Genomic DNA, 25,892 nt, shown 5'->3' on the forward strand with positions numbered 1-25,892 from the left:
AATAAAAATGAATACTACTGCTAATAATAATAATAATAATAATAATAATAATAATAATACAACAACAACAATGGATGGTGTTAGTAGAGGAGGTGAAGAGGCTTGTGACACTCACTGCAGCAATGTCACACCCAAAATGCAGTTGGCATCCAACACACTAGTACAACTAAGAATCTCTACACTGTTGTGGTTGCTGGATGAAAAGGGGACACTTTCCTAACAATTCAGCCCTGCAGTTGTGATAAATAAAGTGGACTTCTTTCAAATGGGATCAACTACAAATACATATTCCCACAGAAAACAAACCTTATTGGAAAAGGCCCTGAGGTATACTTATGGAAAACGAAAATAGTAGTAATATTGGATATACTCTCAGCATTCACCTTTTAAAAGCATCTAGCAATCACTTACAATTGCAAAGAAAACCTCAAAAATATGAGGTTTGTTTAACCTGAGTATTCTTTTTCTAAATTGCAAAATAACTTTCCCACCATTTGCACAAAGGTTGCTTAAATAAACCAATCTCCCTCTGTTTCTCTTGCACTTTTTGGAGTGCTTATGGTTTGCAAGGATACAGGGGCAGATCTAGACAGCGTCCGGAAGGTGCTTGTGTGTGACTCCAGTGCGCCCCGAAACTGATTGTGTAGATCCTGCCCTACCTGGCCAGAAGAGACAGAGGAGGAGGCAGCAGCAGCGGCCCCGCATCGCCCCTCGCGGGACGGGGCAAAAAGTTTCCGGCCTCGGCGGCTTTGCTGGGGAATCCGGCCGCCACTGCGGCCGCTGCTGCCGCAGTGGCCGCCACCCACCTCCCCGCCGGCCTCCTGCTGCCGGCGAAAGAGCCATCCGGATCGGAGAGCTCGGTGGAAGAAGGTTCATTGTGTTACACACAAGACTCATATTTTTTTCCCCTACAGGCCAGTAAGATTTTTTTTTTAAAACAACAACACTCCTATAGAATATGACTCTGGCAGGAAATGAAACCTAAACCTTAGTTGCTAGCTCAAATATCGCTGTGCACATTTTTCACAACATTGGCCAATATTTTCAAGCTTGAGTTTAACAATGCAATATTGGGTCTCTGTGTGTTTACACTTTGCTGCAATCTCTCACACTTTCTCTACTACAGATCTGAAAGGTGGTGGTTTTTTTTAAAAAATTTTTTTTTTTGTATGGCTAATTAATACAAACACAACCTGGCCCTATCCATGTTGACTCAATAGTAAGTCATTATGAATTTCAGTGGAATGTCCTCCCAAGTAAGTGTACCTATAACTGCAGCCTTAATTTCTCTCTCTCTCTCTCTCTCTCTTTCTCTCTCACCCTAATAGGCTCATAACATCTGGCCAGGAAGGGGAGAGAGAGGGAGAATGAACTACTGCCACATAGAATTGCTGCAATCGTGGGACTGGCGCCACTCCGGCATTGCTACCACCAACCCAAAGCCACAATAAAAATTTAAAAGAACCTGCTTACCTTGTGAACCACCAAAAGGTTATCTTTGAAAAAACACCAGAATTTAATTCTGGACAGGGATTCTATTGAAGACAGAAAACAATAAAACATTAAATCAAAGAAGATTTTTTTTTAAAAAAGCCATCATTGTTCTCAAAAACCACATCATGCACTCAAAACAAAAAAGGATGCAGTGGAACTCCTCCCGATTTCCCAAACCCTTCACCCGAGGCTCTGAGTAGTGTTTCAAGGCAATGGTTCGATCCCACTATCAGATCACAATAAAATTCTGCTTACACCAGACATAAAGCAAGGAAGGGAAGTCTGTGTGTGCTGCTTATGGGCAGAAATCACAGGGGATTCTTGCACTGGAAGAGGCAGGGACACGTAGCAGAAAGCTTCTGTCGTGCTGCCAACAGAATTATTAAGACCAGGTGGAGGCAGAATGGAAGGGAAGGTTTTTCTTTCTGGTGCCTTCCAGGAACTGTGAAAATAAGGAATATTTAAACCAGTATTTTCCACATGGCCAGCTACTAATAGTCACACAATGGACAAGTTTGCACGACACAACAGCCCACTGAGAGTTAATTTCCCCTCAAGGAGCTGTGGTGCATGTCGGCCACCATCATGAATATGCAACCCCTGACTGGGGTCGGTCATGTTGTGTGAACGTAGACAGCAGGGGTTATTTGAGGGCTAAACAACCCTTGCATAATTCACAGTCGGTTCCACAGCAGTTCCTCAAGGGTAATTAACCCACAATGGGCTGCCATACCATCCGAACCAGATCCGTGAGGAGCTGCAACACATACCACATCTGATGGCTTGCCTCTCAGTTCCCCAATTAAGTCTTTTCTTTATTCCTTCTCCTTTCCCAACCTTTTTCCTTGTGTGTTGTATCTTTTTAGATTATAAGCCTGTGGGCAGGGAATGTCTTGTTTATCTGATTGCATGCAAACTGCTCTGGGAGCCTTTTGGGCTGAGAAGCAGGATAAAACTACTTTTAAATGATCGATTAAAGAGGGAGAACAGTCTGAGCAGATGTCTTGTGCTGTTCCTTTTCCCCAACCATTGTCGTGACCCCCTAACCTTTCATCTCAAATTCCTACTCTTTCTTTGGATCAGTGGAGATGATGAGGGGAATTTCAATGACTGACATCCGTGCATCCATTCACTGTCACCCTTGCATTTTCAGTTCTATTTGCTCATTTCTCTTTCAGCAGAAGCTGGATCTGTCCATTCCAAAACCCCAAAACTCAATTACTTCATGCCCCTGCTCCTTTTTTGGCAAGGAGCATTGCAAAAGTAGCGATTCATCTTTAATGAGGTACGGCCCTGATCAGTGACTGGTTTTGCAGGAGGATCATTCTGAGGACGAGAAGAAGGCCGGCCCTCAAAACCTCCCTCCCACTTCTTCAAAACTGATTGGCACCAAGTCCCAACCTCACACTTTGTAGGCATCTGGCCTGGCAACTGGGGTGAGGGTGGGGGAGCAGGCATTCCACATGGGCCAGATTCGGTACTCAGGCCCTCCAGTTACTGATCTCAAAGATAAAGACTTATCTGTAATGTACCCCAGAAACAGGATTCTAATCAGGGTCACCAGGAGGGATGAAAACCAGGGTGGTGTAGTGGTTAGAGAGTTGGACTGGGACTCTAGAAATCCAGGTTCTAGTCCCCACTCAGTCAGTCATGAACACAGTGGGTGACTTTGGGCCAATCACTGACTCTCAGTCCAACCTACCTCACAGGGTTGATGTCAGGGGGGAAAACTGTGTTATGAATGTAATAATAAACAATAATTGGGACGGAGTCTACCTCAGATATGCCAGGTAAAAGCCCAGGAAAAATGCCAGTCTGAACATACCTCACATGTTCTTAATTTTTTCTTAGCTGGATCATTGTTCCCAGCAAACAAGAATCTATAGGTAGTCCCTGTGAGGTGGACTTACTTACAGGATCTAAATTCACCGGAGAGAAAAATGGAGGCTTTTCTTTAAGACACGAAAGAATCAACTCAACAAGGACCAGGGCAAAGTAGATATAAAACGAGGTATTCCTAAATCGGTCTTCCATTTGATCCTAAAAAGAGACAGAGGTCAATGACCAATAAACATTGAAAACTAACTTCACTCAAGGGTCAGGGAAAGGTTAATGAGGTCTAAAAAAGTAGACATGTAAAATAACATATGAATAATATTTCGCATGGACCCATTCATACTGGATGAGCAGCATGGTGAACAAGTGTTCCTTTAATTAACTCTTGGAGTAAAATACTGAAATTGCTTCCCTATGACAAAGATGGAGGAAGAGATAACAAGAATATTCAGATGAATATTAAAGCAAAGCTGAATAAAATCATGATAAGTTTTGATGTGGTGCCTCAGTGGTGGCCTACTGGAACCAACAGTGTCATTTTCTTTCTTTTGTGAGGTGGTATAGAAGATCCTGTCTTTGGGGTTAGATTACTTTCAGGTCTCACCCAGCACATATACTATGGATCCCAGAACAGGAATGTGGGGAAAAGAAATAGCAGGCTAGACAGGGCTCTGTTTACATACTAAACTGGTAGTATGTGCAAATATCCAGTGCAAAGGTAAGCAATCACACATCAAGACTCTTCAAGGGGCTACCCTTGAAAAGCTTTCAGAAACTTCAGTGAGTGCAAAATGTTGCTGTCAGTCATGCAGAACATGTCATTCCCATTTTTGTTTGATTTGCATTGGTTAGTGACTCAATTCGAGGAGCTGGTTTTTGACCTTTTAAGCCTGAAACTGCTTGGCACCGATGGACCACCTTCTTTCATACGTCCCTTCCTGCATGCTCCATTCAGCAGCCAAGGCCTTGGGCCAACTCCCACTGTTGAATGAGACAGAGTGGGCAGACACTAGGAACAGGGCCTTTTTGGTAGTAGCACCCACTTTTTGTGGAAAGCCCTCCCTAAGGAGGTTTGCCAGGCCTTGACATTTTGTTCTTTCAGGCATTTGGCCAAGACAATGTTTTAGTGCTGTTATCTCCATGTATTATTCTTGGCATTTAGTTTTTTTGTAATTTTATATTGCATTTATTTGTTTTTTTTACGTATTGCATTTGTTTGTTTTTTATGTATTGCATTATTATTTTTATTATGCAAGTTGCTTTGAATTCACTTCATTGAGAAAGAAAGAAAGAAAAGAGAAATGAATGCCTGAACATGCAGACTTTCATTCCACTGCTTCTTTCAAGGTCGCATGAAATGTGCCACCTCATTCTCACCCTGCCTTAACAGATGAGTTCCCAAAGATGTTCAGGTATCCAAACACCTTGTAGCCTTCCTTTCACCTCCCTGAAAAGAGGAACCTCTCCTCTCTGCAGTGCACTATCCCTGCACCTCCAGCCATGATCAAAGGCCACTAGCTTGCCCTTATCTTTATTTAACATTACTGTATTCCCCACCTTCGGCATTCTGGAAGGGTCAGGCAGCTGCAATGTATCCAACATACACCTACCCATTACAAACCTAGACCCCCCCACCCCCCTGCAGCCCAGCTCTGACCCCTGAACATGGTGTTAAGCCCCACCACCACCACTAAACTGACGTTGGAGAAATGTAACAGACAGAGACACACAAAACACCCCATTTACCTGAGCGAAAGTACCAATGACTCTGGATCGTACAGGACCCACGGCACACAACACGCACAAGAACCAGAAGATGATGAGAACCCCTGAGGACTGGACACCATGAAGCCTCTCGTACTGGATGAGCAACATGGCCAACAACTGCAGAGAGAATAAATGCAGAACACATGGAAGCTAGCGGTGAAAGAAAGACAGCCCTCTGGTTCCCCAGCTGGTTTGAGAATCTTGAACATGAAATGTTTTATTTGTGGATTCTGCTTTTTTGCTTTTTACTTTCTGGCCATTGTTTTCCTCCCTTCTCAAAAAACCAACCAACCAACCAACAAACAAACAGCATTTGCCTCAATATCAGGCAATAGCATATTTATAGATACAAATAAGAAAAGAGATTCTTCTTCTTCTGTTTTTTTCCTAGAAGACACAGCAATTATACTCTGATACTTTGTGTTTTCAAGTAAGACTGCATTATACAACCGTTAGACCTTTAGGGGCTCACTACAAATATTAATTTTCTTGCCATTGCATACAAAAGAAAAAAGCCTGTATTATAGGGAAAAAGAATTTTTCCATCCCATGTAGAATTCTCCAAAGCTGTCTTTTAAAACATGCACATGAATAGACACTGTTAACTAGAGGGGAAAATGCATTATTTAAAGTTTTGGTCATCAGGAATCTTTAAGAATATGTTAATTTTAATTTTGTTTTAAAATGTAGAGAATTTCCATTTTTTCCTGCAGTATGAGGGTGCTATTTTGGAACTGTAAAAGTAGTACAATCAAAGCAAACGTATTTATCATCCTAGGACAGCAGGCCTAAGGATTCCACAGCTTCAGAAAATAAGCAGATGAGGAATAGCACAAGCAATTCCCAATTCACATCTTCAACCTCCAGTCTGTCTTCTCTACACCAAACTGGAGGATACATGTCTGAAACATTCTCCCGATGTCACCTCATCCTTCTTAGTGTGACAATTAATTAATTTTCCACCACACATGGACAGAGCAATCCAAAGAGGGCAGGGGAGTGAGAATCCATAACAGATGATTCTCTACACCAGGCTTTTATCCTGAAATTAGTATTGGTTACAAAGTTTGTGGGTTCTTTACATGATGTTGTCAATCTCCAGGGCTTCTCACATGCTTTGTAACCATTTCTGCAGCTTTATTTTTAACTGGGAAAATGCAGTATTTAAACATGGTGGTTTGAATCCTTCCATGTAATTACGGAGTTGTGCTATAACCACAGCACTATCTAGTGGCTGTATAATGAAACATACAGAACTTGCAGAGAAATGAAATCTGGGGGGTGGGGTGGGGTGGAGGGAGGGAAAAGAATGTGTAAAGGGCCAATATTAATCCTGCAAAGTATCCGGAAGCAGAAGCTTGGTAAAGTTGTGGGATAAAAAGCCTGGGGTATGGAAGCCCCAAACCCCATATTCATCTGAGCTTGCTCTAGCGGGGGTGGGGGAGGGGATTGGCTAAAGGAAAATAGTTCCAGGGCTAGTGCACTCACACCCCTCCCCAATTCCAGGGCTGTGTTACAAGAATGGATGTGTCAGGTTTCCTAGTCCCTCATGCAAGCACACATTCTGGCAAACTCACACAGGACTCCCAAATCAGTGAGACTTCTTTATTGCAAGAAATCCCATGGCAAAAGCTTAATGGTTACACACTGCAGAAATCATATAGCTGAAGGTCAGTAGCTATAGGCTCCAAGAAATTCCAGAACAGTCAAAAGCTAACCATTACTACCATGATGAGATCTCCATCAATGTGGTTTGTCCATTGCCATTTCCACAGTTCCAAACACAAGGGAAGGTCAATCCATACACGGGTTCCAAACTCGGACAAGGAAGGGGAATAATTCCTGACATGATCCCTCAAGCAATCGAAGGAGCAAATTCTCGAAAAGCCTTACAAACCATCCAAAGAGAGCTTGTCCAACCTCGGATCATACATTGGTAACTCCAGGCAACATGGTCACAGCCTTAACAAGATCCAGGGAAGGGTAAGCCCACAGGCACAAGGAGTTCCGTGCCACTACTTCTGCAAGGGCAACTTCGTGCCTGAATCGAGGCAGAGGAAAGTTGGAGATCAAACCCAGCCTGCTGGTAAACTGAGCTGATGACAAACAAAGACCCACAATCCATAGCAAATGAGAATTCAAGGGCATGTCTACACGAAGGGTTTGCCCTGGGGTGGATTTGCAGTAGTGGCAGGTCATCTACATGATGCAGCCACCATTGTGAAGCCATCCAGGAACAAACCACAGAAACCTACCCCGACGTTTTTGGCAGCAGAGGCTTGTCACAGCCCGTGGCGCCCCCTGATTGGTTGCTATGGGCTGGACAGGGAAGGGAGTGGACCTCAAGATCTCAGGAGAGCCCTGTGCCCCATGGAAAATAATAATAAAAAACAAGTGGGGAGGAGAGGAACGGGCCCCACGCCTCTTTAAAAATTCCAGAAACTAAAATAGTGCTAGCAGAACTGCCCCAAATCTTTCCACTGGGCAACCAGTTGTGCATTACACTTACACAAACAATTGTGCAAGCATAATGTACGTATTTCACAATAACTCGCACAAGCCTAATGCACAATCACTTGAACAACACACTTGCGCAAACACAACTTTAGTTGGCTCCTCCTTTTGCTCATAGTTAGGAACCTAGCTTCCGCTAGCACATCATTTGTGCTAGTGGAACGACACAGTTGGATACTGGCCCCTGGATTGCAGCCTCAATTGCCTTTCTGCAAAATTTGCTCATCCCCTCGTGACTAACTCTTCAACAGCCATACCTGGACTTCCAGGGGCTGCAATGTTTGAGCTAGGGAAAGGACTTCACATCATCAGGTTTATCATCAACATTGTCCCATGTAAGTAATTACATCATCAATAAAAAGGCGTACTAACCATTGTGATGCCAACAACTAAGGGTGAGACAAAATATACTGTCGGTGGTGTTCTGCTTTGAACAATTCCATGGAAAGCATAGAAGAGATTGGCCCAGCAAACACACGAAAGCACGAAAGCAAAGACCTTTTAAAAAAGTGAGAGAAAAAGAAAATCAATTCATCTCAAAGGGTAAAATGCCTCTCCCAAGGCTTAGTTACTGCCAGTAAGAGCGTTAAGCTACAATAGGCTGCTTCTTTTTGCAGTTTGCCTCTGACACACCCCTTTGCTTTGAGCTCACCCACCCCAGTTCAAAATATGACACTTTGAGCGCTCGGAAAATCAAGAGAAGGGCAGCTTTAGAGGGAGATGTACAAACCCTGTGAGAAATAAGGGGCAGGGAAGGGAGTGCATTTGGGGCACGGAAACTGTTGTGAGGAAAGGGCCTTCACAGTGTAGCAAAGGCTGAATTCAGGGTCAATGTGTTGTCTACTTGTTTTGATGTACATAGAGGTGGGGTCTGGCAGAGGGTGGCTTTGAGGGCAGCCAACATTAAGCACTGTTAAACACATTTCATTAAGAGGGTGGGCCCTTGGCTCAGAGAACAGCCCATAGCTCAGGGGTAGAGGCCATGCTTTGTATTCATAAATCCCCAGGTTTGATCCTGGTCAACTCCAGGTAAAAGAGCCTCAGATAACAGTGCTGGGAAAGACCTCTTTGGGTAGCCAAGACCAATCAGAGCAGGCAGGACTGTGCTAGTCGAGAAAGACCTGTAGTCCAGCTCACATAAACTAGGCAGAGGTGCTCGAACCACATGTGGGATATCCGTTTTGTGCCAACTTGACCTAGCCTCTTAGTGCCCCCACATTAATCTGCATGCAGTTTGCATGCTGGAGGTGAGACAACCTTTCCAGAGCATCCTACATGAGTGCAATGTGCATATGTTCCATTCCCAATACCTGTACATTGCAAAATGATGGTGAATGAGGCCAAGATGTGCTGGGCTCCATTTTAAACTAGGGATGTCAAGCTCGATTTCACAATTCTTACACTTTTAAGATTGTTCCGTCTCATCAAAATTTTGAGATATTTCATCCATGTGAAAATTTCTATGGAAAATACACAATCTTTTGTACACATCATGTCAAATGTGTGTATTTTTGTGCACACTTTGTAATTGTATTTTAAAAGCAATTTGAATAAAGTATTTTGGGGTGTTCACCACAGCTGTCAAAGAGTTATGAATACATGCTTTTTATTCCTAAATCCCTAGGTTTTATCCTTGTCATTTCTACGTAAAAGGATCTTGGGTAACAGTGCTGAGGAAGACGTCTCCCTAAGTCTTTGTGCATATTTTTAATGACTTTGGGGTGTGTGCACACATTTTTTAAACTTTATACATTTTGAGCGCATTTTCCCCTTGAACTGTATCACAAACTTCAAAAATATGCAGATTTTGATGGCAAACTTGTTCTGGTTCACACCTAGGTTTGGAAAAAGTAAATATAATTAAAATATTCCTATTTTAAACCTGCAACCTTTTGGGCCCATGGACACATCTGGAAATTTGAGAAACTGTCCTGGGCACAACCATAAAATGGTTGCCATGCGGGGCAGATATGGCTGGTCACAAAGGACAAATAGCCTGCCCAGAGGAATTCATGGGAGATTAAGATTAATATTTTCACTTTGAAAATATAAAAATATTTTAAAATAAAAATTGGGAGTGGTAGGGTGCCTTGGAAGCCACCAAGGAAGGTGTCTGGGGGTATATTAATGTGTGTGGCCACAATTTGTCCATCCTTCTTCTATTTGTAGGATCTTAGGGAAAGGAAGCAAAAGGGAAAGATGAAAAGATAATGAGCAAAAATTAGCTCCAATATGCAAATTATAGGTGGGCTTGAGGGCAGCTGCACCAAGTCAGGGTAGGGTGATGTGACCCTGAATTCCCTACCATTCAGTGAATTTGAACGTCTGCATGAGGCTTATACAAAAGAACCTGAAATTTCACTCGAATTGTCATGATTTAAGGAGTCGCACTGGGATGGATGGGGCTTTCAGGGAATTGCTAAGGGTAGCCATTTTCTGTTTCTTAATGAATGTGACTTTGTCACACACAGACACATTGTCTCAGTGCAGCTCTTTTAGAAATCAATAGAAATTTAGCTAACTGCATCCATAGTCTATTATATTAGATGGTGAATAAATTTAGGTTAGTCCAGTAACTCAGTGGAGCAGTAAAGTGCTTTTAGTCAATTTGCTGCCCGTTTCTTGACAAAATACCCGAATAACTGACTAAAACAACAGTTACACTATCTCAGTATAAGAGATATTGCAGAGATATTTCCTGAAGATTAGTTTTTCTCCATCCCCTTAACTAAACAACCCAGGCAAATGATATGAATCTTTGTCTCCAAATCAAGAGGTATTCTTAATTATTAATATGGAGGCATTTAAGCACAAACTGGACAGCTAGGGACACTTTTAACTGGATTCTTCCACTGTACAGGGGGTTGGAGTCAACGGCCTAAATAGCCCCTTCCAACTCTACCATTGTATGATTAACACCAATCCCACTGACAAAGAACACTCTTTTGCAGAGAACAATTGAGATTAACATCCAGTTAAAATGCATACCATTAATCTGTGATTAACAGGACAATTAATTATATGACTGATCACTTCCAACCCTGAAAAGGAGCTTTAATAGCTAAAATGGATAGCTGTACATGGTGAAGAAATGGGCAGTGTGCAGTGAAAGAAGGAGGATTATCTGAAGGAGCCCTAACTGTGCAGAGACTGGGAGACCAGAACACAAAAAATAATGACTCCAGCTAACTGTACAGGATGCAGAAGCTTCAATGTGTCTCCCAGCCCATCCAGAACTGGCTTGCTACCTGAGCCTTTATAGCAGGGGTGGGTCGTGCATTGTCGAAGCTGTTCCCTGCATTCATGAGAGCTAGGAACATGTTTTTAGAAACATGTAAGCCAAGGGGCCTATAAATTCTGAATGGTAAAGCTAAATTCCATGCTTCCAAGACAGCTTTAGCAGCATATGATTACATTGCAAATGATTACAGCCATGCTGATGGATGAATTTTTTTTTAATGTAAGGTCTATGATTAAGTTATTTCTGGCCTTTTCCTCTCATTTGGCACAAAACTATGTTCTTATCTGCAGTTTGCAAAGGTTGCAGCTGCTTGGAAAGGCTACTGTTGTGTGTATGTGTGTGTGGGTGTTTCTATGTGATCTTACCGTTTTAAACCTGCTCAGCACAGACAGTACAATGTAGTCCCGATTGTTGTGTTTTAGATAAAAGAGATAAAATGGCAAGAGGCACCAAAGATAGAAGCACGGGATCCATGCCAGGACAGTATTCTGGAAACACAGGGTTAGGTCCGGACTATCAGTGTGCAGTGTAAGGTTGGGATCCTGTAGGGAGAAAAAAAATTACTCAGAGAAACAATGAGTGGATACACTGGGGATACTGGCAGCTCCAAATCTCCACCACAAATTAGCAAGGAATTCTTGACATGTTTTTCCAGAGATGATGAGACACCAACCACCACAGCTCTTCTGCCCTTTGATCCTTACCACGATGCAAGAACTCACCACAGCAAGCCAAGTTGTTTAACATGACCCAATAATTCATTCATCTCAGCCAAACCTACCAGGTAGCCTTCTGTCTTTTCATAGCTTAGAGCCACCTTCTCCCCCACACCTACTCACATGCATGGGATGTCTCTTACTGTATGTGGGGAGAAATATCCACAACAGACATCATGTGAAATTATACCTTGGCATAAATTGCCAGTCGGGCAGATCTCAGAAGTTGCTTTGTTGTCCATAACCACGAAAGTTGTGTGATGGAGAAGAGAAACAATCTTCTCTGGTGGCTAAGCTCAGCTGGCTTGGTTCCAAACACAAACCATTAGAAACTATTATTGCTACACCAAAAGAATCTAATTCAATGCCTACAGCCGAGCCATCAAAATGACAAACTCAAAGAGGATTTTTCTTCAATAAACAAGTAGAAAGCAATCTCAAAAACCAAAAAAGAAATGCATACAACAGTTTCCCCTCAGTCCTTTATCTTGATGGTTGTTGTATTTACATAGGCAATATGTTGGACATTCACACAGAAACCAGGGTTAATACTATTGACATTCTGTAACAACTATTGTATGATTGCAGTCACAAAAATAGGTGAGGACATATGAGACGAGAGAGAGAGAGAGAGAGAGAGAGAGAGAGAGAGAGAGAGAGAGGTACATGAAGGGTCACAAAAAGCATCAAGGGTGAGGAGTATTTTGTTGTGTTTCTGTGTGTGCATGGCCTGACTGGCTAGTAGGAAATAAACTGTATATATGATAGCATAAGTTTTTGTAGACTAGAGTCCATTTCATCAGGTGCATGATGTGCTATGCTAACATGCCATACACCCAGAGTGGTTGGGGGTGGAGAATGATCCATTGTGAGGTCAGAGGGAAATGGGAGTGCAAGGTGTGTGCAAAATTGTTTTAGTGACCATTCACAAAGCAGTGCTGATGATAACATCCTGGTACAGGTAAGCTAATTAACACTTGTAGTTAAGGGGGGGGAACCCCTAAATGACATCAAGAAAACCACCCCTCTTCTTGAAAAATCACCATTTTGCAAGTCTATTTGACTGACTCCCAGCAGGAGAGCACAAGTGAGATCAACTGAGCAGTGGAGATGAAAAATGGTTTTAAAAATTGAGAAATCAAAGAGGAAAGAGAAACAGGGGTGGAGAGAGTGGGGGAGGGAGATGTGCATCTTTTATAAGAATGCAGCAGTATAAGGCTTATTAGTTGAGATCTACCAGACCGATTTTGCTCATTTTTGTTTTAAAATTAAGCTTTTATTTATTTATTTATTTATTTATTTATTTATTTATTTATTACATTTCTATACCGCCCAATAGCCGGAGGTTGAGCAGTGTAGAAAATTTTGAAACTTTGAAAAAGTTCAAAGCTTGAGCTTTAATAGCCAAACAGTATGTTTCTGCACCCTGGCCTGAGCCTGAGGCGGTTGGGTCAGTACAGCTCCCACATAACTCCATGCTGCATAAGGAGAAAAACACAAAGGCGGGGATGGAGGGGAGGGACTTGGGTTTTGCGAGACCCGTCCTCTCTTGGAGAGGCCATAGTGATGGCAGGGATGGTGGTGGTGGTGGTGGTGAACGTTCTGAGGCAACGGAGGAAAAGACGTGGCCGTAGGAAAAGCCGGGTTTTAAAATTTGAGGGAAGAAGGGTGGAGGTGGGCTTGAGGCCTGGAGGGAAGAAGCGAATGTCATTCAGCTGGTGTGAGGAAGCGATGGCCAAAAGTCCTCAGTTGTGTTGAAAGAAAGTAATCTTCATAGAGTTTCGGGAGGACTGATATGCTGGAAGCAGTCAAGGAACAGTATGTTTCGCCCTCAGACCACTAGCGCCTAGGCAACATGGGCTTTATACTAGTGTTTGACTAAATTTCTTCAAAGTGAAGTTTCTTTCGCTGAAGAGCCAGAGGCCAGTGGTATGTAAACTTTACCCCCACATTTTATTCTGGCAGGGATGGGTGGTGGTGGCTGTTATTGCCTGCACATCCTGTTTGAAAAAGCAATTATTCCTCAAAGCTCATTTCTGGAGCTTGGGTTGGGTGAGGGCAGTAAAAAAAAATTAACCAATTTCCTCATACTAGAGAATTGCTATTATTTTTTAACTAATATACTGGGGCTGGGGGCACAAGAAAAAATTAACCAATTTCTTGAGGCTGGACGATTTTTGGACGCCCTGGGGGTGGGAGCATTTGATCCATTTTAACAAAATGGAGGATCATACATTTCCCTCTCCTTAGGGTGACCATATGAAAAGGTGGACACGGCTCTTGAATCTTTAACAGTTGTACTGAAAGGGGAATTTCAGCTGGTGTCATTTGTATGCCTGCAGCAGCTCTTCATCACAACAGTTAGGGCATGCAGGAGCATTGCCTTCTTTTGTATCTGGTGACTCTAGTACAGCAACTGAAGCTTTAACTGTTGTGATGAAGAGGCAATTTCACCAGGTGCTGCATGCGTACAAATGACATCTGCTGAAATTCCCTTTTCAACACAGCTGTTAAAGATACAGGAGCCCTGTCCTCCTTTCCATAGGGTCACTCTAAATTAGCCATGGCTATCACCTGCTGCAGCTTGAATCTTCAAAAGTGTGGCTGGCATGCACCACAACCCACTGTGGCAGTAGTGACCGTGTGGACCTAGTCACTGTAAAAATGCTTGGAGAGAGCAATGTTGTTATGAAGAGTTCTGCCATAAAACATTACTGCTGAAAATGCCATAAGACTGTACTTTGGACAAGGGCCTTCCTTGCAGGGCCATCTTTTGATTTAAAATCGAGAAGGAGGAAGAGGAGGAGTGTTCTTTTATCTCTGTTTGGGATGTATCAAATGCTAACTATAGCCTTTTCCTGGACAGTCTTGACAATGAAAAGCCGAGTCACTCCATGTGTCAGCATCTGGAGCAATCAGTTTATTGGTCATTAAATCACAAGTCCATAGGGTATGAAATACTTCATAGCTGGGTTGCTTTATGATTTTTATCGCAGAATGAATCTTATTTTTAGGTCATAAAATCCTGGAGTGCCTTTTAATTCTGATACTGTGGCTTCTCAGCCTTACCGTATAGCCCTAGTAAGTTTGCCCAGTGGATTTTCACTAGGGGTGTGCACGGACCCCCCGCTCCGCTTCACTTGCAGATCCGCCATTTTTCGGAGCGGGTCGCTCCGCCCCGCCCCCGCTCCGCCCACTTCCGCTCCGCTCCGCTCGGAGCTCCGGATCGGATCCGGAGCTCCGTTTTTGCCCCCCCATAGGCTTGCATTGAAAGCTAAAAAAGTAAACAACTTTTTTTCCGTTGAAGTTAGAAACCTCACGTTTGGCACCATGACACCTCATGGGCGTATACACACACACGCCAAGTTTCAAGGCAATCCCATCATCCCCTGATTTTTGGCGAATTTTTGAAAATCGGGCACCCCATTCACACCCCTTGGGATAGCTCCGTCAATTTGCATGTTACAAACCTCAAACTCGGCACCAGGGCAGCTTATCCATGTGTCCACATGCACGCCAAGTTGCAAGCAAATCCCATCATCCCCTGATTTTTGGCGCGGCTCTACCCTCTAACGCACCTCCCATAACCCTAATTCACACCCCTTTAGATAGCTCCGTCAATTTGCACGTTAGAAACCTCAAACTCAGCACCATGATAGCTTATCCACGTGTCCACATGCACGCCAAGTTTCAAGGCAATCCCATCATCCCCTGATTTTTGGGGAATTTATGAAAATCGGGCACCCCATTCACACCCCTTGGGATAGCTCCGTCAATTTGCATGTTAGAAACCTCAAACTCGGCACCAGGAGAGCTTATCCATGTGTCCACATGCACGCCAAGTTGCAAGCAAATCCCATCATCCCCTGATTTTTGGCATGGCTTAACTCACCCCAAATTGTCCCATTCTACAACTACGTCAATTTGCACGTTAGAAACCTCAAACTCAGCACCATGATAGCTTATCCACGTGTCCACATGCACGCCAAGTTTCAAGGCAATCCCATCATCCCCTGATTTTTGGGGAATTTATGAAAATCGGGCACCCCATTCACACCCCTTGGGATAGCTCCGTCAATTTGCATGTTAGAAACCTCAAACTCGGCACCAGGAGAGCTTATCCATGTGTCCACATGCACGCCAAGTTGCAAGCAAATCCCATCATCCCCTGATTTTTGGCGCGGCTTAAACTTTTTAACTCACCCCAAATCAAGTCCCATTCTACAACTACGTCAATTTGCACGTTAGAAACCTATCCTTTGGTCCCATGACAGCTTACCCATGTGTCCCCATGGACACCAAGTTTCAAGGCAATCCCATCATCCCCTGATGTTAGGGGAACTTTTGAAATTTGAACACTCCAGTATGTCAGGGATTTAAAGTTGCAATTGCAGACAGCTCAATGGGGCCAGTTCCAAGGCAATCCCAACATGCCACGAGATAACCCTAAATCTTCTGGCACATTTGAAAAAGGGATTATTGAATTTGATAAAGTCTAAGTGAGCGCAGGAAGGACTTCTCCCCTTAGTCAAAGCAAGACACATACACCATCGCTGCAAGGCGGGAAGGGGAGAATTATTATTATTATTATTATTTATTTATATAGCACCATCAATGGAAAGCAGGCAGGCAGCATGCATTGTAGTGCCGCAAGGATGGCTTGAGCACTAACGCATAGCAAACCAACCCATAAGTGGGCGCAAAGTGAGGCAAAGATGGCTGGTTGTTTCTTTCTAAGCCAGCAGTTACGCCTTGAGGGGCACAGAGGAGGACGATTGGGAGCAAACCAGGCACCAGGCGGGCAGAGAGGCAGGCAGAGTAGGCGAGGAGTCAGTCCTGGCAGATGCCCCACCACAGCAGCACCCCGGGGGAGGCGGGCAGGCAGGCAGGCAGGCTGCGGGCATTTCTGGGGGCACAAGGAAGTGATGGCTGGTTTCTAAGCCAGCATTGCAGTTAGTCACGCATTGCAAACGCAAACCATCCCAGCGAGTCGGTCACCGAGGAGGACAGGCTAGCAGAGGGGCAGGCAGAGTGACATGTCATAGATCTAGTATTGGGGAGGAGTCAGTCCCGGCAGATGCCCCAACACAGTAGCACCCTGGGTGGGCATTGGAAAACGCCATCTTGTGGGTCAATACTTCCCCCACCCCATGTCCTGCAGGGTTGCCTGCCTAACCCTTGTGGGGATGGGAGATGGAGAGCTTAGAGTGGCAGTGCCAGCAGCAGCCTTCGGCTTTCCCCTGGAACCAGTCGCCTTGCCCGCCTCTTTCCCCAGCAAGATCGCCTGGTGCTGCCTATGAAGATGCATCTTCATGCTGCTGGTTCCATAATGCCCTGTCGATGAACCCCTGCTTAGGCTGAGTTTGCAGTGGCGACAGACAGCAAAGCGGGGATCCGCTCCCAACTCAAAGTGGTCCCACACGATGCTTGTCTTTCGTTTCTGTGGTGACACCACCAATTGCCCGCCTGAGCTCTCTGGTGTTGCCACAGAAACAGGGGTGTGGGATGAGACTGGGGAGAGAGCCTCGGCCTGCTGCTGCTCCTCCTCAGCCCCCACATCCTGGAGGCCCACCGCCTCCTCCTCCTCCCCCCCCTCCACTGTGCTGAGGACCTCGTCTAGGTCCATCAGCGGGCTCGTGGGCTGAAAGGAGAATGAAGGAGTTGGGGATACTCCTCCTCCTCTAATGGCACTGCTGCCACGTGCCTCTTGCAAACGGGCACTTTTCCCATTCCCACCCTCAAAAAGAGAACGCCGGGCACAAGTTGCAGAAGAGAGTGGCTCTGCCTGCTGCTTGTCCTGCTTCTGTTTTGGAGCAGTCAGCCAAGGAGTTGCCCGTTTGAGTTTCACAGGAGGAGAGGAAGCCCTGCTGGCAGACTGAGCCTTGCTGCTTTCAGCACGCCTGCTTTCTCTTTTCATGATGACTAACAAAATATTAATACTACTAATACTATGTATAAGGTACTACTAAGAATATGTATAAGAAGAATATAATATGTTTAAATGTAGGGAAATGGGACAAGAACAATAAAATATACTACTACTAATATGTATGAGAATATACTACTAAGAATATCTACAAGAATATAATAATATGTTTTAGAATATTACTAATAAATGTAGGGAAATGGGACAAGAAATGGGACAACCACTACTATAAGAAGAACAAAATATGAATACTACTACTAATATGTATGAGAATGTATACTAATAGACTACTAAGACTATGTCAAAGAATATAATAATAATATGTTTAAGAATAGGGAAATGGTGTGCGTATGCTTTCCCCAAAATGCTCAATCTGTGGCTGCCTGTTGAACTTGACAAAAGCAGCCCACTCCGTCGAAGTTACACAGAGAAGAAAAAGAGAATCCAATTTTTTTGGTATATTTGGTATATAGAAGATAGAAGGAAACACAATCAGGATTTAAGAGAGGGGAGGGGGAAAAAGAACCAACCACTACTATAAGAAGAACAAAATATGAATACTAATATAATATGTATGAGAATATATACTAATGGACTATGTGAAAGAATATAATAAAATATGTTTAAGAATATAAATGTAGGGAAATGGGACAAAAAGTGTGTGTATGCTTTCAAAAGAAAGCTTTCACAAAAGCAGAACAGTCAGGCTTTAATACAGGGAAGGGGGGGGCAACCAACCCAACCACACACTCCAAAATTCAAAAATAAAGTTTATATTAAATCAAAGTAAGGGGAAAACACAGGGCAAACTAAGCTACAAGTCAGAAAGAAGCAAACAAACACACACACGCGCCAAACTAAACCTATATTAAATTAATCTATCTCCAAAGCAGGAGCACTAGCTAAGTAAGTGTTCCCTCCACGAACGCCAACCCACAAAGAGACACAAAACAGAAAGTTCTCAGGGTGGGTCTGCCTTAGTCCCCCCTCCAACGCTGGGATTGGAGGAGGATGCTTTCTGAGGAGATGAATTCTCATCAGGATTGGGAGTTGAATGTGCCTGTCATCGCTTCCAAAAAAATAATAATAATAATAAAAAAAAACCCAAACCCCGATTTTTAAAAAAATATTGCACGTGAACCACAGCACGCAGAAAGTTGAGAGTGGTCTCAAAATGACCCCCATCCACGACTCTCTGTGCACAAGAATTTTCAGAACGATAGCTTAAACCCCCCCCCAGTTATCCCCGATTCTTTCCCTCAATGCAATCCTATGGGCGAAAAGCCGAAACGCCGTTTGAGCCCTGCGGTTGACCCGATTTTTAAAAAAATATTGCACGTGAACCACAGCACGCAGAAAGTTGAGAGTGGTCTCAAAATGACCCCCATCCACGACTCTCTGTGCACAAGAATTTTCAGAACGATAGCTTAAACCCCCCCCCAGTTATCCCCGATTCTTTCCCTCAATGCAATCCTATGGGCGAAAAGCCGAAACGCAGTTTGAGCCCCGCGGTTGACCCGATTTTTAAAAAAATATTGCACGTGAACCACAGCACGCAGAGAGGTGAGAGTGGTCTCAAAATGACCCCCATCCACGACTCTCTGTGCACAAGAATTTCCAGAACGATAGCTTCAAAAACAACGTAGTTATGCGCGATTATTTGCCGCAATGCAATCCTATGGCGAAATGTTTTCAAGATGGCGACCGGAGCGCTCCGACTGAACTCGGAGCTCCGAAAAATGGTCGCTTCTCTTCGCCTTGCTTCTAGGGGGTCCGCGGTCCGCTCCTACTCCGCCTCTGGGTAAGGCGGAGCAGGCCAATCCGCTACTGCTTCTACGCTCCTAATCGGAGCGGAGCACATCCCTAATTTTCACCCCATCAAGTAGGAGATCAAAGGAAATAGAAATCATCAATATTTTAAGTAGGGAAGCTGTAATTTTACCAGAAAATAGTGATTTAAAAAATCGCCAATAGAAATGTTCAGAACAATTTTGATTGAGATTTTTTTTCTACTTTAAACCACCCTCCTTCCCTCAATCTTTCACCAATCTTCTTTAAATCTTCAGAGTATGTAAAACCAACATTTCTTTCTGGCACATGAAGATTGGTAAAACATTTTTGATTTTATGAATGTTAGAATGACCCCCCCAATTACCCCTTTATAATGGTAAATGCTTTTTTTTTACTGTCTAAAGGGGCACTCAGGTGCCCTTTTGAATTGACTGCAGCATCACTTGGGCCTATCTGATGGGGGCTTGTTTGAAAAGCAAGCGAGGTTGTGTGTGAATTAGTAGTTAGCATTAGCTTCCAATGGATGGGAATGTCAGTCAATTGCCCCCCCCCCCCAGAGATTCCTATTTAGGAAAGAGGACAAGAGTGAATGGGAGGCCTATTTAGTTGAGATCCTCTATTCAATGAATGTGGGAAAGCAGCCATTGGGTAGGTGATTCGGGAAGGCATGTGGCTTGCAAGGGAAAATGACAGAAGTAGTGGTGGGAAAATGCAAATGGAAGGTGAAGACATTACTACCACAAGAGGAACTCACTACCACAAGATGTAGTGATGGCCATCAATTTGGATGGCTTTAAAAGGGGGTTGGATAAATTCCTGGAGGCGAAGGCTATCAATGACTACTAGCCCTGATGGTTGTGTGCTATCTCCAGTATTTGAGGCAGTAAGCCTGTGTGCACCGGTTACTGGGGAATATGGGTGGGAGGGTGCTGCTGCATCATGTCCTGCTTGTTCATCCCTGGGCGATGGCTGGTTGACCACTCTGTTCCGCAGAGTGCTGGACTAGATGGACCCTTGGTCTGATCCAGCATGGCACTTATGTTCTTATCTGCCTCCCCCTCCAAAAAATCCTTGAATGAGGCAAAATGCTGGCGTGATAAAACCTTGTCTGAAAGCATCATTAGGTCTAAGATATGCATCCTCCTGTCTTTGATGGTCCTAGCTTCCGCTCCCTTTGTAAACCTGATTACACTTATTTAAAGCCTACACAGCTCTGCTAAACCACATCACAGAACTTGCACCACTCTCCTCCTCGGCTACCATTCCTCCTCCATAAAATTCGCATCCCCTCACATATACCCCCCTTTCTACCTCCCAAGAAACGGAACTGCCAACCCCCCCCCCCCTTTCTCGATGCCGCTCAAAGCAGACCTCTCCAGACAGAGCCTGGCCGGGGGGCGGGGGCGCTTCGCAGGCAGGAGAAAGAGCTTTACTCCCTATGGACAGCCCGCCGGTTGCTGTCCAGCCTGTTGCCGCGGAGCTCCGCCTTTGTCTGAGCCTGCACAGCTGCCCAGAGCACTTTCCCGAGAGCACCGCAGCTGGAACGCAGAACCTCGCCTTACTGAGCAGGCAAAGGAGCGCCGTCCGGCTTCGGGATGTGTCGGTCTCCAGTCTCCGAGGAGCTCCGGGGCCCGAGGAGATTAGAGGTCCCGAGGCGCAAGGGAGGCTTACCCAAAAGCTGGAGCCGCAGAAGGCGTCCATAGTGCAGGACTGAGGAGCGGTGGGCGGACGGCCCAGCCTTTATCCTGAGCAACCTGGCGCGCCCTTCTCCTGCCCGCTGCTGCTGGCTCTCCTCCAGCTTTGCCCACCCTCCACTCCACGACCTTCGAGCGACTGCTCGCCTTGCTCACTCGAGCAGGTGGGCGGGGAAGGCAGCGCAACCCCATCCCTGAACCGGCCAAGGCGGCGGCGGCGGCGGCGGGAGAGGGCGGGAGGGCTCTTCCCGGCGGGAATGTGCTGGCCTCCCTGTGGGCGAGCTTAAACAGGGGCCAACGTCAGGTGGCCATTACCAGGCAGGGGCGAGACCCCCGCACCTCTGGCCGATTCCTCCAGAGGGACAGAAGCCCTTGGGAGGGTCGGCTCCGGTGGGCCGGCGGTGGGGGCAGCCGTGCGATGCACAGTCACATCACCTCCGCCCCACCCCACCCCACCCCTCAGACTTGGCACAAGGCAGCTCCTGCTTGCCTGACCTGAACGCGAACGAGAGGTTGTTACAAGGCGCAGGCGCGACTGCTTTGCCGCCTCCGACTGCTCGCCTGCCCTCTCCCTCTCCCTGTGGACGGTGCAAGGCCGGGCTAAGGACTGGGTCCGCTGCGCTGGCCAGAGGGTTATTCCTGCTGCCTCCTCTCTTCTTGGTGGTTCTCCCTCAGTTTCTGAGGGCGGTGAGGAGAAGGTTGGGAACTGTCCAGTGGTTCAGCCAGAGATGGACTGCCGGGGTGGGTGGGGAGGGGGGAGTCCCGTCCCATCCCCACCCTAAGTTGCCACCCAGAGAGTGGCAGCAAACGCAAACTCCCGTTTCATTCCTGTAGTCGTGATGGTGTTATGGTTTCAGTGAGTTTAAATGCAAAGCTGCACATCCTCAGCCTCTTGGTTGTTGTTGTTTTTAAATTAGAGGTGGCAAAGAGTTTTGGTGTTGTTCTAACATATCAGGAATCCAGAAACAAAAAATGGGGATGGCGGAGGTGGGGAAGAAGAGAAATGTTAGTAGTGTGCTTCACAATGGAAGTAATATTCATAGCCATCTAACAAACGCCCTCCCTCCGCCCAATATCCTTAATTCCATGGTTTAAAATTTCTTAGGTGCACTGCGAGGTGGCTAAGACCAGATGGGAGTGGAGGGGGGGAGAGACATCTGCCTCTTGCTCCCCCTTTCCCCCTTGGTGGAGCAGAAGAGAGGATAAGGCCCAATCCTTACTCCCGACACACCCAGAGGGAATTAATTGCTTGGGCAATCAACCCCCCATTTTCTCTCACTTGCACCCCTGCACACTCTCTTTTTGGGATGGGCCCAGTGAGTTCAGTCCTCCCTTTTTTCCAGACTTGGGAGAGGGAGCCTGGGCAGACCTCTCTCTTGCTCACCTGTGTTCTCCCTCTGGGATGGGGCACCAGGAGGAATGGGGCCCAGCAGGCTCAGTCATCCCACAAAGTCAATACCTCTCACTGTGACAAATTTCAGTAATTTCTGCTCCTCTTGCTGGTAAATCTCAAAATGGAAATCTCCATAAAATGTCATCGGTATATAAACTTCCTACAGAAATGTTATCTTTAGTGAATGCTTCTCCAAAGTCCTTTTCAGAATTAGAACAAATACCATAAGGTAACAAGATGTCAGGACTAATAGCCTAATAGGCTATTAGTTGCCACAGCATTCCCAGAAATAGATTTTACTGTTATGAAAATCTCTTAGATTAAAATTATTTGTTCCAGGAGAAGCTATTAAAATGGTTGCTTCAAAAGAAGCTAATTCTGAGAGCTGAACATCTCCAAAATGCACAAAGCAATTTATCTCTATTTGTGCTCCCTGAAGAGGCAACTCTTCCTACAGAGGTAGAGAAATATCTCATTAGCTCAGACTGGCTGTGCCATGCCACAGGAAGAAACCAGCCTTCCAATATTGCATTGGGGATGCTTTTCTTATTACTATATCCTATGCATTGGATCAAGATTTAGGCATAGGCCACTGGGCTGATGGAAGCAGACTTAATTGCCCCTTTCCCTCCACAGTAGGCTATCGTGACAGATGTGTCCTTTTTCTTAAGGATTTTATGATACGGTTTCAGTATTTAGTTGAATCATGGATCAGCAAATAACATGTCCCATGCCATATTCCAAGAGCAAAGTGTCAGCCTGGAAATTGTACATTTACAAAACTCCTAGTATTAACATAGAGTTTTAAATACAGGACTCTGAGATCAGGTGTGTCTTTTCATCTTTTACATTAAAATCTTAAGCATCTTTTACCTTAAACACGATTCACATTTGAAATAAAAGCACAGACCAAATACAAAATGTGTCATTGTAACAAACACACACATTTTAAAAGCATTTTAAGTTTAGTTCTAGGAACATTCCTCTTTAAAGATTAATGTTCCTTGCCCAATAACATTTCTGAGCTTGTAGCAAAAAGGAGTGTAAAGAAGTCAATGAGGACCAGTGACATTGTTCTTTTGAGAACAAATATTGCATCCTTGAGAACTGATATTTGGTTCTGGAGCTTCTGTGCTCTGGCTCATATATTTATATGCTTCCTCACTTTTTAATTAGCACTGCTTATGTGAGATCTCATAACAATAAGTTATTATTTTCTCAAGGTCTCTTGCTATCATTTGAGGAGTAATATATTTACTCATCTGCTGTCACTACTAGTGAGGACATTTTCTTAAGTTCTCCAAACAGGATAACTTCTGCTGCTTTTTCACAGATATGTTGTTTTGCTATTTTAAATCTGAAGTATTTCTTGCTTCTGCTTACATCTCACAATATTTTATGTCATCTTAACAATATTTTATGTCATATGCTGGACTTATGGACTATAAGCAATTAATCTTTTTTCCTTCTTATCTAATGCACATTTCCCCGACTTAATATGGGAAACCTTGTTTTTCCTGAGTCTACTTGTATAATAGTATTGCCTTGATTTTCCCCATGCATCTTTAACAATAACAGGCTCAGAAGTCAGTGAAAGGTTACAGCATGTCAGCACAAATGCTTCTGTTGGAATGCCTTGATAGAACCAAAATGATTTAAACTTTATCCAGGAATATGAATATTTCATTTGTTTCTTTATGAAAATTGTAGCTTAGGAAGGTTTTGCAGCTTATGAGAGAATCGTGGAAGACCAATAATTCTATTTTGGATAAATATTTGCAAGTAGGCTATTCTACAGGTTGGTGCAGGAGATTTGCAAGCTGCAAAGACTTCTGGGGCAATTTTTTGGCACACTATGGTGTGGAGAGAAGTTGGGGGGGGGGAAATCCCTGAAAATCAGGCAGAAGCATCTTCTGTGAATGGACAAAGTCTGTTTCCCACTTGCATAGTCATACACACAAATATGGATCCAACCCAATGCAATTATGTATGGGTTTAATCATAATGATGTAGAGAATCTCTTAATAACTTTCAGATGTTGAGTGCCATTGAGTGGGAATGGAATGGAGTACCTGTTCTGCTCCAGATGATAACTCTGGTAGCCAGTGGCTTCTGGTCCATGTGGAGTGGTCATGGCTAGAATTCCGGTTCCCGCAAGCTTAGTGAGGCATTCAGTCTGGGCAGTTCCATGTGTGCCTCAAGCTGGAGCATTCAGCAATTGGTTACCTCAGGCAGAGAGTTAAATCAGCTTTCCTGAAATCCGGTGCCCTCCACATGTGTTGGATTATGGAAAGGATGGAGAACTTGGAAGGCTTGGGGGTGGTTTACCCCACCCCATTACAGGCCAAATGACATAAGGAGACAGGGTCACACCCCCTGATGTCATTGGCTTCAGTGCATGTTTGGGAAAGTACCAAGGCCTCCCTGGCCAAGGTGGCGGGTGGAGGAGTGGTGGATGGGAGTTGTAGTCCAGCACATCTAGAAAGCTACCTTAAATACAGATGCAGTTCAGTCTGGGTGGCTGGCTCTAGCCCCAGTGGGAGAAGCTCCTCTGGTTAAAGGGCCATTGCCCATTTCAGCAGCTATAGGACAGATGGTGTGGGCCAGATGGGGAGTTCCCTAGTAGCTTCTGGGCCTGAGTCCTCAGCATTGGAAGGCAGCAGTTCAAGCAGCCAGTCGTACAGCTTCCTTTGAATATTGCATATTCCAGGCATGTTCTCATTTATGGCTTGTATAAAATGCAGGGTTTGTCAACAATTCTGCTAATTCCTAATGGGCAATTTGTAGCAGGATATCAGGCTTTGTTCTCCTCCTTGATGGAATTCAGTCTATCGCAAGATGCACAGTGTCATCTCATTGTTCCAGATTATGTCAAACCTTAATGCTCATTGTTTCCCTAATTGCACTCTTTACACTTGCTTGATGTTATTCCATTTTATCTTCTGGGCTTTTGACTCTTGTGCCGAAAATAGTAAGTTGTCATGTCAGGTTTCTATTTCATGATTTGGCTGCAAAAGGGCCTTAATTAAATTCCCAACTTCTAATGTTCCAGAAGCCCCACAGCCATCTAATGGTAGAAGACAGGCACCGTTCAGATCCAATAACTACCTTGTACATGCCTCTGTAGTTGGCTTGATAGGGTGGCTGCTAATGTATTACTAGGGATGTTGGAGAAATCTGCAATAGATTCAAATGGGTTCAGATTTCTAAGAATCCAACCTGTGGATTCTGTTATGGAATGGGTTTTTCGGAGTCACGTGAATTCTGTGGACTTGGGGACCATTTTTTCACATCTGGGAGGGATTTGTGCAAATTTCTGCTAATGTGCATTACTGCAAGTAGGATTCTTGTTTAAAAAGTCTGAGCGGATGATGAAACAAAAGACGCCTGACAATCTGCAAACATAGACGGAGCGAATTTAACAAAATCCATACATCCCTAAGTATCACCAAAACAGAGGAAATGCAAAGCAGAGGACAGAGCTGCATAAAATGTGCACATGCTAATTTGTAAGTATAGA

General features: G+C 44.5%; 1 protein-coding gene across 1 annotated transcript in view; it reads right to left on the bottom strand.

Moving 5' to 3' along the window:
• The window catches only part of LOC134394622 (ATP-binding cassette sub-family C member 3-like), a 67,378-nt gene extending 46,392 nt beyond the window's left edge, over positions 1-20,986 (bottom strand). The window contains exons 1-6 of the mRNA XM_063120224.1: positions 20,957-20,986; positions 11,218-11,394; positions 7,984-8,109; positions 5,077-5,214; positions 3,409-3,534; positions 1,474-1,535 (exon numbers count right to left, since the gene is read on the bottom strand). Of these exons, the coding sequence (XP_062976294.1) occupies positions 1,474-1,535; positions 3,409-3,534; positions 5,077-5,214; positions 7,984-8,109; positions 11,218-11,394; positions 20,957-20,986 (659 nt within the window). The remainder of the gene's footprint in view (positions 1-1,473; positions 1,536-3,408; positions 3,535-5,076; positions 5,215-7,983; positions 8,110-11,217; positions 11,395-20,956) is intronic.
• Between the last annotated feature and the right edge of the window lie 4,906 nt (positions 20,987-25,892).

The sequence above is a fragment of the Elgaria multicarinata genome, chromosome 3 (genome assembly GCF_023053635.1).
Source record: "Elgaria multicarinata webbii isolate HBS135686 ecotype San Diego chromosome 3, rElgMul1.1.pri, whole genome shotgun sequence".
Taxonomy (NCBI): domain Eukaryota; kingdom Metazoa; phylum Chordata; class Lepidosauria; order Squamata; family Anguidae; genus Elgaria; species Elgaria multicarinata.